Below are 14,800 nucleotides of genomic sequence, written 5' to 3'. Positions count from 1 at the left end.
TATCTGTTGTGATTGCAGCTTACCGATGTCTAACGTTCGTGTTGTGTCTGTTCGTACTTTGTTTGCTACGTTTAAGCAGGTGCGTACCTTTGCTGCAAGAAGGTAGTGGTCCGAATCAATGGCCCAAAACAACTGCACCAAAAATTGTCGACATAGGTCCATGGTTTGGTATAGTCCCCATATAACGGTACCTCTCAATTTTCGGTATTTTGAGAAATGCAACAACAATTTTTGACCTAACTACCAGTAATTTGACATTTGAGGTTCCCCAGTGGTCACAAAACTACTCCATCAAAAATTGTCAACATAGGTCCATGTTTTGATAACGGTACCTCCTGATTTTCGGTATTTTGAGGTTTATAGCTACAATTTTTAACCGAACTTTTTGTCATTTTACATTTGAGATTCCCGGTGATCACAAAACTTCTCCATTAAAAATTGTCAATATAGGTCCATGTTTTGATATAGCCCCCATATAACGGTACCTACCGATTTTGGGTATGTTCAGGGTTTTAGCTACAGTTTTTAACCGAACTTTCTGTCATTGTACATTTGAGATTCCCAGTGGTCACACAACTACTCCACCAAAAATTCTCAACATAGGTCCATGTTTTGATATGATATGGGGGCTATATAACGGTACCTCCCGATTTTCGGTATATTGAGAATTGTAGCTACATTTTTTGACCGAACTACCTGTAATTTGACTTTTGACGTTCCCAGTGGCCACAAAATCACTCCACCGAACATTGTCAAAATAGGTCCACGTTTTGGTATAGCCCCCATATAACGGTACCTCCCGATTTTTGGGTATTTTGAGGATTTTAGCTCCAATTTTTAAACGAACTACCAGTAAATTGATGTTTGAGGCTCCCAGTGATCACAAAGCTGCTCCACCAAAAATTGTCAACATAGGTCCATGTTTGGTATATCTCCCATATAAAGGTGCAGCACGACTGAAGACATTTTTAAATACATTTTCTGACCTAGTTTAGACATTTGGGGTATCCATGGTCTCAAAGTAATTATTCCATTTCATTTCAGACCATTTAATGATTTTTTTACTTGTTCATAGTAGAATGTTTTTATAGGGGTAGATTACTAACCCGAAGCCCAAACCAGATCAGAATTAAAAAGTAGGAACAAAACAATTGATTTTATTTATTAAAAAGACACAAAAATACAATTTATTTTCCGAAAAATTTTTACATGTGGCTTCGGACTTACTTTCTAACATAAAAAAACGCGTAATTCCTATTAATTTCAATAGGTTTTAAATTAAGGGTTTTTAATCCGATAATATGTGTATCTGTCGATACTGAATTACCACACTGTGGCTATTTGTGCCCAAGCTATTTTTTTTGTATTACTGGTAGTAATAATTGCGGACAGATAATACGTCCCCTGTGTCAAGTGTTTTTTGTTAATCGCAATGACCATTGTAAAAAAAATGCGTTTAAATTGATATTGAATTTCAAATTGCACAGATCCAACAGGAATATAATGGTGATGTTTGTGGGGAAAATTTTTACATTTCTATTATTTTCATTTGTAGATTTTGGTAAGAAATCGAAACGAAAACTTTTAAGCCTTCATAAGAAATCTATTAAAAATTAAAAAAAGTTTTTCTTTTAATTTTTAGCATCCCTCTCAAATTCTTTTTGCCGGGGAAAATACAACATCCCATTGAATTCTACAGAATTACTAACCGTTGAAAAAAGAAACATCAGTGACTTGGAATACGAACATGTAACACGTTACCCACTTCGTGCTAAAATCAAAAATACTGGGGAAACGTTGGTCATTACTTTAATTTATGAACGCAATAAGGTACCCACCATGTCAAAGGGACCATTGGAAAATGAGGTGTATCGTTTTGAATTTATGTACTTTCATTGGTTAAATGGAACAACAATGGGCGAAGAAATGCATGGACCACGAATGTTGCCAGCAGAACTCCATATGGTATTCGTAAATAGCAGATATGCAAATTATGACGAGGCTTCATTGAGAAACTTTGGAGTGGTAATTGCCGCCTATAAATATGAGGTAAATATGTATCTATTTTTCACCTTAAAAAGTTGTGGGATTTTTAATAAAAATTACTGTTCAATAATTCGTTTGAAACTCCTCATTCCGTTTTGGGGACATTACATTAATCTCAGCATTTTGTTGATGTCATTAATAGCACATATTTAAACCCAAAAAAAAAAAACGTTCTCTTACCATTCGTATCGTTCCAAATACTTACAGGTGGCACAATTGGACTATCCACATATTATTTTCGATTTATTTAGTGATGTTCGTAAACCTAACGATGAAATTAAATTCAGTGATTATGGTGTATTGCCTCTAGCAGCGTTCGGCAAACGCACATCTACCTATAAATTATATCTGGGACATTCGGTATACCCGCACAGCAAATCCTGTTCTCATACGGTAATTTGGATTGAATATGATTATCGAATAACCATTAACCCATCGGAGGTAATATAAAATATTTTGTTCCTTTTCAATAATGATCGATTATTCTTCATTTTGCAGCTTCAATGTTTTCAAAACCTCAATTCTTCGAATGGCGTTCCTTTAACGAGTAAAATAGTTCGAAATATACCACCAAACACCACAATTTACGAAGCTATAGATCGTTATGAATACAAGGAAAATGGTTGGATTGCAGAACAATTTGAGGGCTTAGGAATTTTGATAGACACATCAGGACGTTTAGAATGTGATGCTTTCTCTTGGTTGGTGTTAATTATATGGCTTATATTTTCTGTTGAAGTCTGAGTCTGGTCAGTTGTGTTGACGGTGACGTAATGTGAGGCTATACCAAATCATTGACATATACACGCAGAAAAATATATGTTAGAAAGATGTTAGGATCCAAACAAATATTTGTTTAGGACTGGTTGCAAACAGCTATATGTTTGGATCCAAACTGGTTGCAAACAAATATATGTTTGGATCCAAACATAATTTGTTTGTGTCCAAACAAATATATGTTTGCAACATTTTGTAACATATCTCAATTTAATTTGTTTGGCTACTAACATATTTTTATGTTAGAACATATTTCTTATGGGTGGAGAGAGGATTTTTGTCAAAGAGAGTAACAACAGGGTTCTCGCGGATGCGGAATGCTCTTTTAAAACAAAGGGCTGTGTGTATGGTGTAATAGGAAACACAGAAGCTTTGGCCAAACACGTGTGTTTCGCGCTTTGTTGTTGTTAACCAACGTAGCAAGCGAAGAGGAAAAAAACAGGTAAAAAAGTATCAGTCGACTTTGCCGACATATGTAGATATACCCTCAGTCAATGTGAAGTGAAACTTTAACCAAGGACAGATCGAATGTATTTAAGGTCTTTTCAGAATTTTGTGGCCGTTTTTGGACATTTGAACTTGCCGACAAAAATGTGGATTAGGAATTAACTGCACTAAGACACAAATGTTGAACCTTTGTGGGGGAGGTACCTTTAGGGAGGACCGATATGGGTCATTTTAGAAGTTAAACTAAAGTTTGACAAAATATTAGCTGATCCAAAGTTTGGACCCAATTGGTTGCCCTATATTGACATAGGGATTTTTTCACCTTTCGGGCTGCTTTCCTAAGAAATATGGACTTGCACCTGAAAAAACTTTTACCGTCGTAATGGAGGTACCGAATGCAAATCGCTTCAACAAAAATCAAAGTGATTCGAGAGCAGGTCTTAAAGTGAACTTATCCGAAATTTTGTGTGAGAGTTACCAGAAGGAGGAGACAAATATAGTCCATATTCGAACCTGATCTATATCTGGTAGATATATTAGGATGCGTAAAGTATGGACCAAATCGGTCCGTCTCTTCAAGAGTTATCGTGCGCACAATTTTTCCTAACATTTTTGAACTTTTGTGGGGGAGGTACCTGAAGATGTGGACCGATATGGCTTATCTTCGAATTTAAACTATGTATGGACAAAATATTACGAAGGACAAGATTTGGACCAAATCGGCAGATCCGTTCGAGAGTTATCTTGCGCTCCATCCACTACACACGGTGTCATAGGGGCTTTTTGCAACTTTCAGGCTATTTTCTCAGGAAGTATAGACTTGCCCCTGATGAAACTTGTACCGTCGTATGAGGGGTAATGAATACAAGTTGTTGCAACAAAAATCGAAGCCATTCGAGAGCAGGTCCTAAACTGAACTTTTCCGAAATATTGTGTGGGAGGTACCCGAAGGCGCGGACCGATTGAGTCCATATTGGAACCTCATCTAAGATTGGTAGAAATATCACGATGTGGGAAGTATGGACCAAGTCGGTTTTTCCCTTCAAGAATTTTCCGAACAATTTCGAACTTTTGTGGGGGAGGTACCGGAAGGAGTTGACCGATATAACCCATCTTCGAACAAAAAACTAAGTTTGGACAAAATATTGCGATGACCAAATCGGTTCATCCGTTCGAGAGTTATCGTGCGATCCAGCCAGCCAGACAGACAGACGGACGGACATTGCTACATCGACTCCAGATTGTCTGAAACACATTTCGTTACTTTGGGTCTAAATCCATTATTTCGATGAGGCACATTTTGCCCGTATGAAAGTGTATATACCCTCGTTAGCATAAATGCTGAGGGTATAAAAGGTTCCGCACAAAGCACTTTGAAAAAAAATTTTCTCAAAAAAATATTTCCTGTTGCACCAATGAATGGTCTTTTAAATATTAATGACTAAAATAACTTTTATTCCACTTACATTTTCAAAAAAGGTCCCGCACAAACCACTTTAAATTTTTGTGTTATATGAAATAAAGTTATATATAATATAAAAATATATATGGTGTAATACTATGGTAAAATTAGTGATCAACAAACGGTTATATCATTTTAGATATGTCGTGACTTCAAAATTCTGGAAAATAAAAACTTTAAAAGCATTTTCTGCGGCAGCTTTTTTTATCTAATCACTTTACACGGTGCTCTTGAAACAATTTTAAATGGAAGGTGCTTACACCTCGGAAGTTTTTGCGGATTCTGTAACTACAATGTTCATAGACGAGAAAAATCAAAAAACCCAAAAAAAAAATCGCCGGAGCGCTTTTTAAATAAATCGCGATTTAAGTTGACATTTTTAGGAGTTGTTTAGGTTTTCACGATTTTGCTTAGAAACCGCAAGTCCTATTAAAATGGGACTAAAAATATGTTGTAGCTATGAAAATTCTCTACAAGATTGACATTTATGGTATTCTCGTCTGTTTTACCGTTTTTGAGATATAGAAGTTCAAATTGGGACAATTCAAATTCAATTCAATTCTGTATCGAACTCTTATAAAACAATGTCAAGACTGCAAATTCCGAACTTAAACTTATATATCTAAAAAATGGTACAAGTTAGGATAACTTACTTAAGCCAGTCTTGTAGAGAATTTTCACAGCTTTAAGATTTTCTCAGTTCCCATATAAGACTTACCATATTCAAGCAAAATCGCGAAACCCTAACAAAAAAACCTAAAAATGTAAACTGATCTTCTTTATCTCAAAAATGGTACATGCTGGGAACAAATGATAAACGTCAATCCTCTAGAAAATTTTCACAGCTACAACATTTTCTTTAACTCCATTTCGATTGGACTTGCGGTTTCCAAGCAAAATCGTGAAACCCTAAAAAACACCTATAATTTTGACCGCGTTTTTTTTAAAAATCCCTACAGCGATTTTTTTCTTGTTTTTGGATTTTTCCCATCTATGAACATTGCTGTTTCAGAATTCACAAAAACTTCCCCAGTGTAAGCGGTTTTCGTCAAAAGTAGGTTAAGGCGCACCCTTCATGACCTTGTTTTATGAGGGTGCGATACAGTCAGTACATTGTCCCAATTTGAACTTCTATATCTCAAAAATGGTAAAAACTACGAAAATACCATAAAGGCCAATCTTGTAGAGTATTTTCATAGCTACAACATTTGCTTTAGTCCCATTGTGATAGGACTTGCGGTTTCTAAGCAAACCCGTGAAAACCTAAACAACCCCTACAAATGTCAACTTAAATCGCGATTTATTTAAAAAGCGCTCCGGCGATTTTTTTGTTTTTTGATTTTTCTCATCTATGACCATTGAAGTTTCAGAATCCTCAAAAACTTCTGAGGTGTAAAGAACCTTCCATTTAAAATTGTTTCAAGAGCACCGTGTTTATAATTAAGATTTTATGTAATCTTAGGTAACAGCTCATCAAAATATCATACAGGGATATGAGGTTGTAAAAAGTCATATACATATATTTACTGGCCAATCCACAACATGCAGACATTGGACTTGTCCTGTGGAATTCAGCATCCACGAAGAGTTGATTGCTACCTAAAAGAAAGGTTTGTTTATAAATCACTTCCGACCACGAAGTGTGAATTGCCGAAACACTTCGTAACTTTAACAATACCAAAGAACGACATTGTTATAAATACATACATGGTTACGCACCCTAGCTGTTGACTTCTTACCAACCAAACAATCCGGGTAAATATTTACAAACACTGGTTGCCAGGATACTTTTTTTGGAAAACTAAACTAACAACCATTTATGTTTATTTTCAGAAGCAACGGACACTGCATTCTCGACTGGAATCTGTTTGCAAAATGTCCCTTAATCCGGAGGAATATCTTAAAGAAAAATTTGAAAAGTTAAATCTTAAAATAAACAGACATGAGACATTACAAAGTCAGGAGTCAACAAAATCAGAAGATTCCGAAGATGTGATGATGTCATCACACACGGGGCTTGGTTCGATAAGGGCTACATTGGATGATATTGAAAATGGTGTAAGTTTATTGACGATCCCACTTTATACCCTTTTATACCAAGTTTTTTTCCTTTCCCAGATAAGACAAAGTAAACTTATGGTAAATATACCGCCGGCTGCAAAATCACAATCACTGAGTGCACCTCGACGCCAGTTGCCGCAGCGCATGAATCCGTTTATCAAAATAACCCTTAAGAAAACCGATGATATTGTGTTGTATGAACAACGCAGTACCACAGTGTTAAGGGATAGCGAAGAGGGTCAATTGGTGGAGGAGGATAACAAACGTTATGAATATTTAACCCAGGGCCCTGGGCGTAAACGTATCTGCTTTCCCGTGGAGACTCAAACATCAGTCGTTTTAACAAAAACGCGAGCCGTCAATACAGATTCTATTGCCAAAGGTCATGTGGCGTCGTATGTTTCCAATTTCGAAATGTTTGACACCTACAAAGATCTGGAACAGACGACCCAAAGCGTAGATGTGGATGGTAGGCAGAAGATGCAAATAACCACCTATAAGGTGGGCGGAGTGGATCAATTTGTCGAAATCAATAAATCGCCACAATTCAATTTGGCCCTAATGCTGACCATGCGCATATTGGCCGGTAATAATTTTGAAAATGTACAGCGGCGTTTTCGTAATATGATCATGCCTGATCCATTGGCTTTGGAGGTACGCTACAGCTATCGCATGGATCTTTTGTGGACATTTAGTCTACCCCAACAGACGGGTGAAAGACAATCCATTACAGACTTAAGTTGGTGTCCAAATCATGGCGATATATTGGCCGCCAGTTACGCTTTTCACGGCACGTCAGCCTCACAGCGGGGTTGTGTTTGTATTTGGAATATAAAAAATCCCGTTAATCCTGAAAGAATCTATAACTTCAATGTTTCGGTACTTACGGTGGAATTTTCACCTTTTGCTCCGCAACTAATTGCCATTGGCCTCTATGATGGTTCGCTGTATGTCTATGACATAAGCAATGTGGAAATGGCTCAAATAGCCATGTCTCAACGTATAACCTCGTCCAGCAGTGAACCAATAGCTTGCATCAAATGGATACCACACCATAAAAGTGACACCAACCTGCATGATATTGAACCATTCTTGGCATTGGCTCGTGATGGTTCTATAACCCGCTATACCCTCACCAATAGTCCATATCTATTGGGATTTCCACTAATGAAACTAAATCGTGTTGATGGCAATGCCGAGGGAATACAACTTGACAATAAACCTATATTATTGGAGGCGAATCGTCATCCCCAGGGTTTGTATTTCTGTTTAGATGCCATGCAAAAGGATTTGTATTATGTTCTAACTGACGAAGGATGCCAACACAAATGTTCAACAAATTATCCCCAAGAACAGTTACATGTTTTGCAGCTGCATGAGGCCGGTATAAATTATATGGAATTTTCACCGTGGTCTCCGAAATTATACTTGACCTGTGGCAATGATTGGTAAGTAAGGATTTGAAGGTGGAGAGAAAAAGGTGATTTTGCAATTTTATCAATGGAGGTTTTTAAGGCTTGGTAATTTACCACACCTCAACCAAAGCCGTATGGCTAGAGAGGGTACATACACCTTATCACGATGAGAAATTAGCCTCATTAAAATAATAATGGCTTTAGACTCCACCTACATACATATGTCAACAACGGATCCGTTTCAGACAATTTGGAGTCGATCTAGTCATGTCCGTACGTCTACCTGTCTGACTGCTTAACATTAACTCACGAAGGTCCAACGGTAATACATCGTAATATTTCTTCAAGTTGGGAAAAGGTTTGCTTCCAATATATATTTTCATAAGGGGAGAGTCCTTGAAGTAATGGTGTAAGATGTCTAAACAACCCTTACGGCACCAAAATGACTGAAGTGGCCAAAACTTCCCAAATCGTAAAATTCCTTCTGAACGTACATCAAGTTCCAGAAAGGTCTACACCTTTTTCAGATGTAATTCGAAACATTGCAGTTTAAGTCGTAACATTTATTCGAAACAATCAAATTGCCATTCGAGAATTCCATTTTTAATTCAAATTATTTCACTTGAAATTCGAATTATTCCATTTCTAATTCAAAGTATTCCATTTGTAATTCAAATTATTTAATTTGTTATTCGAATTGTTTTATTTGTAATTCGAATTATTCCATTTGAAAATCGAAACAAAAAATTTCAACATTTTTGGATCTATTAATTTGATATTTGGTTTTCGAAATACAAATAAAATGGTTCGAATTACAAATATAATAATTCGAATTACAAATAAAACAATTCGAATTACAAATTAACAAATTTTAATTACAAATAGAATAATTCGAATGGATAATCTGAAGATTGTAACCTTTACACGTACGCTTGCTACGAAGTGGTCGTACTCGAGCCACCAGCTTGCTTAGGGGTTATGGGCCGTCTGTCTTTTAAGACACTGGGCTCCTGGCAGCACAATCCATCTTCTCTCCGACTCCACTTTTCCCAGAAGGGCTACTCTTGTTAGGAGCCACCCATCTCAGCGATCTGTATATCAGTTCTCTACGAGTTCGGAGCTGGTAAAACTTTCCCACTCTTCATTCCCCCAGCATTTTTGGTGACAGTTGCATACGAAGCAGTCACACTACGTAAGTCCTGGTGACGCATGTTCCTTCGGTTTTTTTGAATTCGGAATGGGAGGTACCTTGTTGAGATCCGACCATGACGCTGTTGTTGGTGCCGATGTAGTCAAATTGAGAATATATACTAGGGTGATGATTTTTTCCAACCTCATATCCCTGAATCATATTTTAATGAGTTTTTATTTAAGATTAGATAAAATCGTACATATGAGTTGATTCGATATAAAATCACAACCACAAAATGATTTTAAAATTTGTATTTATATTTTTGGAACATTTTTTTGAATTCACTGTAAGCAGATACCTGATTGGATATATGCTTTAGAGAGAGAGTGATATATTCACGTTGTCATTGGAGAGGATGAATTTCAGTAAGAGGTTGCCCATATTGAGGCAGGAGTTGTATAAGTCTAGCATAATATTGATCGCCCTCTCACAGCACAGCTTTCTTGGCATTCTTTATTTCCCAGTGGGTATTTGGTAGTTGTCATTCAGAACTACAGATATTTCTTTAAAATCTTCAGCTCGGAACAATTGACCTACTGACAAATGAGTAAGAAATGAACGAACTTGTTTAACGCAACCTCTTCCGGGCTTCAGGCATCAAGAAGAGATAGGATGACACGAAAGAAGAGCTAGAATGGCACGATAATCCCAGCGTACATTGTAGATGTTTGGGATCTGCTTATACTTTACAAAAGCGATATCACCCCTCTCAGAGAAGCCACGGAAGAGAAACTCGAGTGACGAGCAGCTACCTTATAGATAGCCTTGTTGATTCCTGGCTGACATCGGGTGGCAAAATACCCCTCAGATAATGTCATATAAAATATATAAAACGGACTCGGGTTATGACTTTTTGACCTTTTTTCTCAAAAATGATTTTCTGTAGCAAGAATAAATGCCAAAAATAACGTTCATTCCATTTAATTATTAAACAAGTAAGAACGGCGTTAAATTCGGCCGGGCCGAACTTGTTATACCCTCCACCACGAGTTGTATTGGGGGCTATATTAAGACATTGACCTATACCGACAGTTTTATACCTCTAACGAAGACTAAATACCAAATTTCAGCCATTTCGGTGGATTATTGAGGCCACAACCTTCAAAATACCGAAAATTGGGAGATACCGTTCTATGGGGGCTTTATGAAGCCGTGGACCTATACCAACAAATTAAGAGGAGAAATGTGAATACCCCTATGCCGACGAATTTCATATGGAAAGTTGTATATACCAAATGAAGACGAAATATCAAATTTCAGCCATTTCGATGGATTATTGTGGCCACAACCTTCAAAATACCGAATATCGGGAGGTACCGTTCTATGGGGGCTATATGAAGGCGTTGACCTATCCCGACAAATTTATTATTGTGGCCACAACCTTCAAAATACCGAAAATCGTGAGGTACCGTTCTATGGGGGCTATGTGAAGGCGTGGACCTATACTGACAAGTTTCTTTGGGAAAGTCTTATATCTTCAACGGAGACTTAGTACCAAATTTCAGCCATTTTGGTGTGACAATGAGGCTAAAACCTTCACTATACCGAAAATCGGGTGGTACCGTTCTTAGTGGGCTATATCAAAACATGGACCGATATAGCCCATTTGCAATACCAAACATCCTAGGAGTAATGGAAACTTCCGTACCAAATTACAAAACTTTATCTTAAATATTGCGAGCTGTATCTTGATTTCAACAGACGGACGGACGGATAGACGGATATGGTTATATAGACTTAAAATTTTACCCTGATCAAGAATATATATACGTTATAGGGTCTCCGATGAATATTTCGATGTGTTACAAATAGAATGACAAATTTATTTATACCAACATATGTTACAGGGATACGAGGTCATAACCCTAGTGTGCACTCATCGATATGTGTGTATGGAGATATGATTGGTATGTATGTGTGATTCTTGAGGACACGGTAAAATATTCGAAGCTCTCAAAGTGTTTGTCATCAAAGTGTATACTACACTTCTCCAGATACAGCATGATTTCCAAGTACTCTTTCATGCGAGCAGCTACCTTTCAAATAGCCCTGTGGATTTCTGACTGACATCGGGTTGGGATTTTAATACTTTCTGCGGAAAGCTGGTGGCACACCGCTGCTGCTTTGTAAGACGACAGCTTCAAGCTTATAACAAAGCGTTTTGCAATGCCTGTTAGGTTATGCTTCCTTTTGGTCGTTGATTCAGCATTGTGATTCTCCTAAGGATTATACGTACTGCTATCGAATGAGTCCGTGCTACTTTCGGAACAATCACTTGTATGGGTTGATGGGTTTTGTAACGACATAAGTTCCCTCTGATTGCTGGGATAGGGTTCAAGAAGAAAAACTTAAGCGTTACGGACACCACTTATGCTAGTCGCGGGGGTCCAGCGATTACTGGAGGGAGGGGTAAGGGAGACCTAAGAATTACAGGCCGAACTTAGGCTGGTAACGGCGGTCCATAGGATTAAACAAGGGAGAGCTAAGAGGTATCAACCACTAAATAATTTAAATAATAGGACAACCTACTGAAAAAGAATCAAAACGATCCAACAGGAGCTTTAACTTCGTTTTTACCGAATTTTGTGCTGAAGGTACCCGAAGGAGTGGACCGATATAGTCCATATTCCAACCTGATACATGACTGGATGAAATAATACGATGTGCAAATAATGTGCAAAGTCTGCGGATTTGCCAATTTGGTTCGTGCCGTCAAAGTTTCTTGGAGCTTTTACGCCAGTATCTCATGAAGTATGGACTTGCGCAAGAAAAAAATTGTACCGTCGTAAGGGGAGCCGCAAGCACAACCTGCTGAAAAAAGTTTCAAAACGATCCGAGAGGAGTTCTTAAAATTCACTTTATCCAAATTGTGTGTGGAGGTACCCGTAGGAGTGGACCGATATACTCCATATTCGAGCCAAATATAAGTACCAAATTTCAGCCATTTCGATGTGATAATGACGCTAAAACCTTCAAAATACCGAAAATTAGGTGGTACCGTTCTATCTATAGTCCATTTGCAACACCAAACATCCTAGGAGTAATAGAAATTTCTATACCAAATTATAAAGCTCTGTCTTAAAAATTGCGAGCTGTATCATGATTTCAACAGACGGACAAGGTTAGATCGACTTAGAATTTTACCCTGATCAAGAATGCATATACTTTATAGGGTCTCGGATGAATATTTTGATGTGTTATAAGCGGAATGACAAATTTAATTATACCCTCCATATTATGTTGGAGGGTATAAAAACTACAAGGCAAAAATAAGCCTCCCCAGCCAAAATAAAGAAAGAGTTAGGTATATGTATTAGAGTGTAACTAAAGGCCTAACAGCCAGAACTTCCCCTTATGTTTGTAATTTACTTAATTGTTAATAAATATATAATAAGAATGTATTAGAGTGGTTTTAAAAAATCGATGTCGAATTTTTTTAGCCGCTACAAAGAATTGGTAAACAGGTTTCATCGATTGGACAATAAATGTGGTCTGTAGAGCGATTTCTTTAGAATTTGTATGGGGTCAAAGGCGAATTTTCACAAAATCAATCTACAGACCACATTTATTGTCCAATCGATGAAAACAGTTTACCAGTTCTTTGTAGTGGCTAAACAAGTAATCCTACAAAAAATTTTGAAAATCGTGTCAGATTTTAATATTAGCTATATAAAGGGCCCATGGAAACTTTGAGGCCCCAATGGCATGTGTTAATATATTCCTATTGAACTCAAACTTTGGCAATCTTAATTTGAACAAAACTAAACATTTTAGGAGGGTGCCGCATAAAAAATCCAACATCGATTTTTTCCCTTTGAGTTAAAACCAGTATAATATGTACATTGTTGCTAATATGCAACATAAATCAATGCATTAGCAATTCCAGTACAGTAGAATCTACAAAACAAATAATCAAAAGACAAGTTATGTTCATGACTAGAACATTACATCAGCCCATTGTATTATTAACTTCAAAGCTTTTAGACTTCCGACGAACTACACTTCGGGGAAATTTTAAAATGTAATTTATTTATTAATTATTAAATTATTAATTATTACTTAATTTAAATGCTGATAATTTTTGGTAAAAACAACAATAGCTTGTGGTCCACCGTGCTGCTTGTGTTTCCGTTTAAATTTATGCACACTTCAAAATTTCAATATATTTCCAGGTGTATTCGTATCTGGCTGCTGGGTATTTTTAAGCCACTGATAACTCTAAAATATCACATGAGTCCTGTCTATTGTGCCAGCTGGAGTACGGTGCACTCAACGATTATTGTGGCCCTTCATCGTGACACGGTTGACGTTTGGGATTTGAGGCGTAGTATTTTACAGCCGGCCTCATCAAGAAGAATAGATGGCACAGCCTTCTATACAACTTTAAGGTAAAATACAAAAAATAAAATTAAATAATTTAATTCAAATCAGCTAGTTCTCGTTCCTGTTATTCTAGTTTGTCACTTTGTGGTCGTTCTGTAGCTGTTGGCAATGATAAGGGCCATGTTGAGGTATTAGCCTTTGAAGAAATGCCATTCTCACCACATTTTCAATATGATCATCTGGAGAAGACAATATTCTCAATTTTGACAAATCAAAAGGAATTACTGAGAGATGTCAAAAGTATTGGATATTTTGGTTATCCAAAATAAAATGAAAGTGTAATATTAATGTGTGGAATTTTATTGAGAAAGCGTATGTAGCTCCTATAAAGCTTTGAGGCGCTGGCCAACAAATAACTTTTGTAATCAATTAAAACAGAAATAAATGAATTATTAAAAAAAGTTCTTGCCAAAGTTTGCTTTTGCAACTCAAAAAAGAATAGACTTCCAAGCGTTTCGCCATTACGAACTAATCTCTTTTTCTCTCTTTTATTTTTCCCTTACTTGAGATTTCCATGGAATCTTAATGATGAAATTAAACTCACCACCAATCTGACCCACCCACTATTTTCCTGCAGAATTTAAATGATGGAAATATAAAAATATCGAATTTCACTTACGATTTCAATCAACGATGAGCGCAGATGGTTGGTTTGCACGAGCATACTATTTGGAAGAGGCCAATGCCCAACACAGCGAGCGAAAACTATAAATTCAAAGCTTAAGTAGTGTGTAGGTGAAGTGTGTCAATAAGGCGAAAGCAAAAGTAGGTCTGTCTACCCATGACAAGGATGCCCGTGTAACAGAAAATTGAAAAATAAATCTAGACGACTTTTGTTTGTTGGTTATTAATAAAAGTTTTCTTGTTACTATTATAATTGCTTTAGGACAGACAGCATTAGGCAAGGAAAAATTAATGGCGAAAATTAGTACACTAAAAGATATTACGTTACTGCATGCAGGCTACACAAGTCGCATTTGTTGATGTTTTTTCAATCCACCACCAAACCAAGTGGTG

General features: G+C 36.9%; 2 protein-coding genes across 2 annotated transcripts; both read left to right on the top strand.

Annotated features, from left to right (window-relative positions):
* The first annotated feature begins 1,501 nt into the window (after nucleotides 1-1,501).
* Nucleotides 1,502-4,914, top strand: LOC141401992 (carbonic anhydrase 2-like). The gene is made up of 4 exons (XM_073982590.1): nucleotides 1,502-1,561; nucleotides 1,643-2,049; nucleotides 2,254-2,487; nucleotides 2,545-4,914. Exons 1-4 carry the CDS (start codon nucleotides 1,504-1,506, stop codon nucleotides 2,788-2,790), a joined length of 945 nt encoding a protein of 314 aa, XP_073838691.1. The 5' UTR covers nucleotides 1,502-1,503; the 3' UTR covers nucleotides 2,791-4,914.
* A 1,647-nt stretch (nucleotides 4,915-6,561) lies between these two features.
* Nucleotides 6,562-14,184, top strand: LOC141401817 (dynein axonemal intermediate chain 4). The gene is made up of 4 exons (XM_073982340.1): nucleotides 6,562-6,790; nucleotides 6,851-8,241; nucleotides 13,573-13,788; nucleotides 13,857-14,184. Exons 1-4 carry the CDS (start codon nucleotides 6,608-6,610, stop codon nucleotides 14,050-14,052), a joined length of 1,986 nt encoding a protein of 661 aa, XP_073838441.1. The 5' UTR covers nucleotides 6,562-6,607; the 3' UTR covers nucleotides 14,053-14,184.
* Nucleotides 14,185-14,800: the final 616 nt, after the last annotated feature.

Source organism: Musca autumnalis, unplaced genomic scaffold (assembly GCF_047663935.1).
Source record: "Musca autumnalis isolate F117 unplaced genomic scaffold, ASM4766393v1 scaffold_4, whole genome shotgun sequence".
Taxonomy (NCBI): domain Eukaryota; kingdom Metazoa; phylum Arthropoda; class Insecta; order Diptera; family Muscidae; genus Musca; species Musca autumnalis.
The sequence above is the reverse complement of the archived record's forward strand: the minus strand, read 5'-3'. Positions and strand labels throughout refer to the sequence as shown.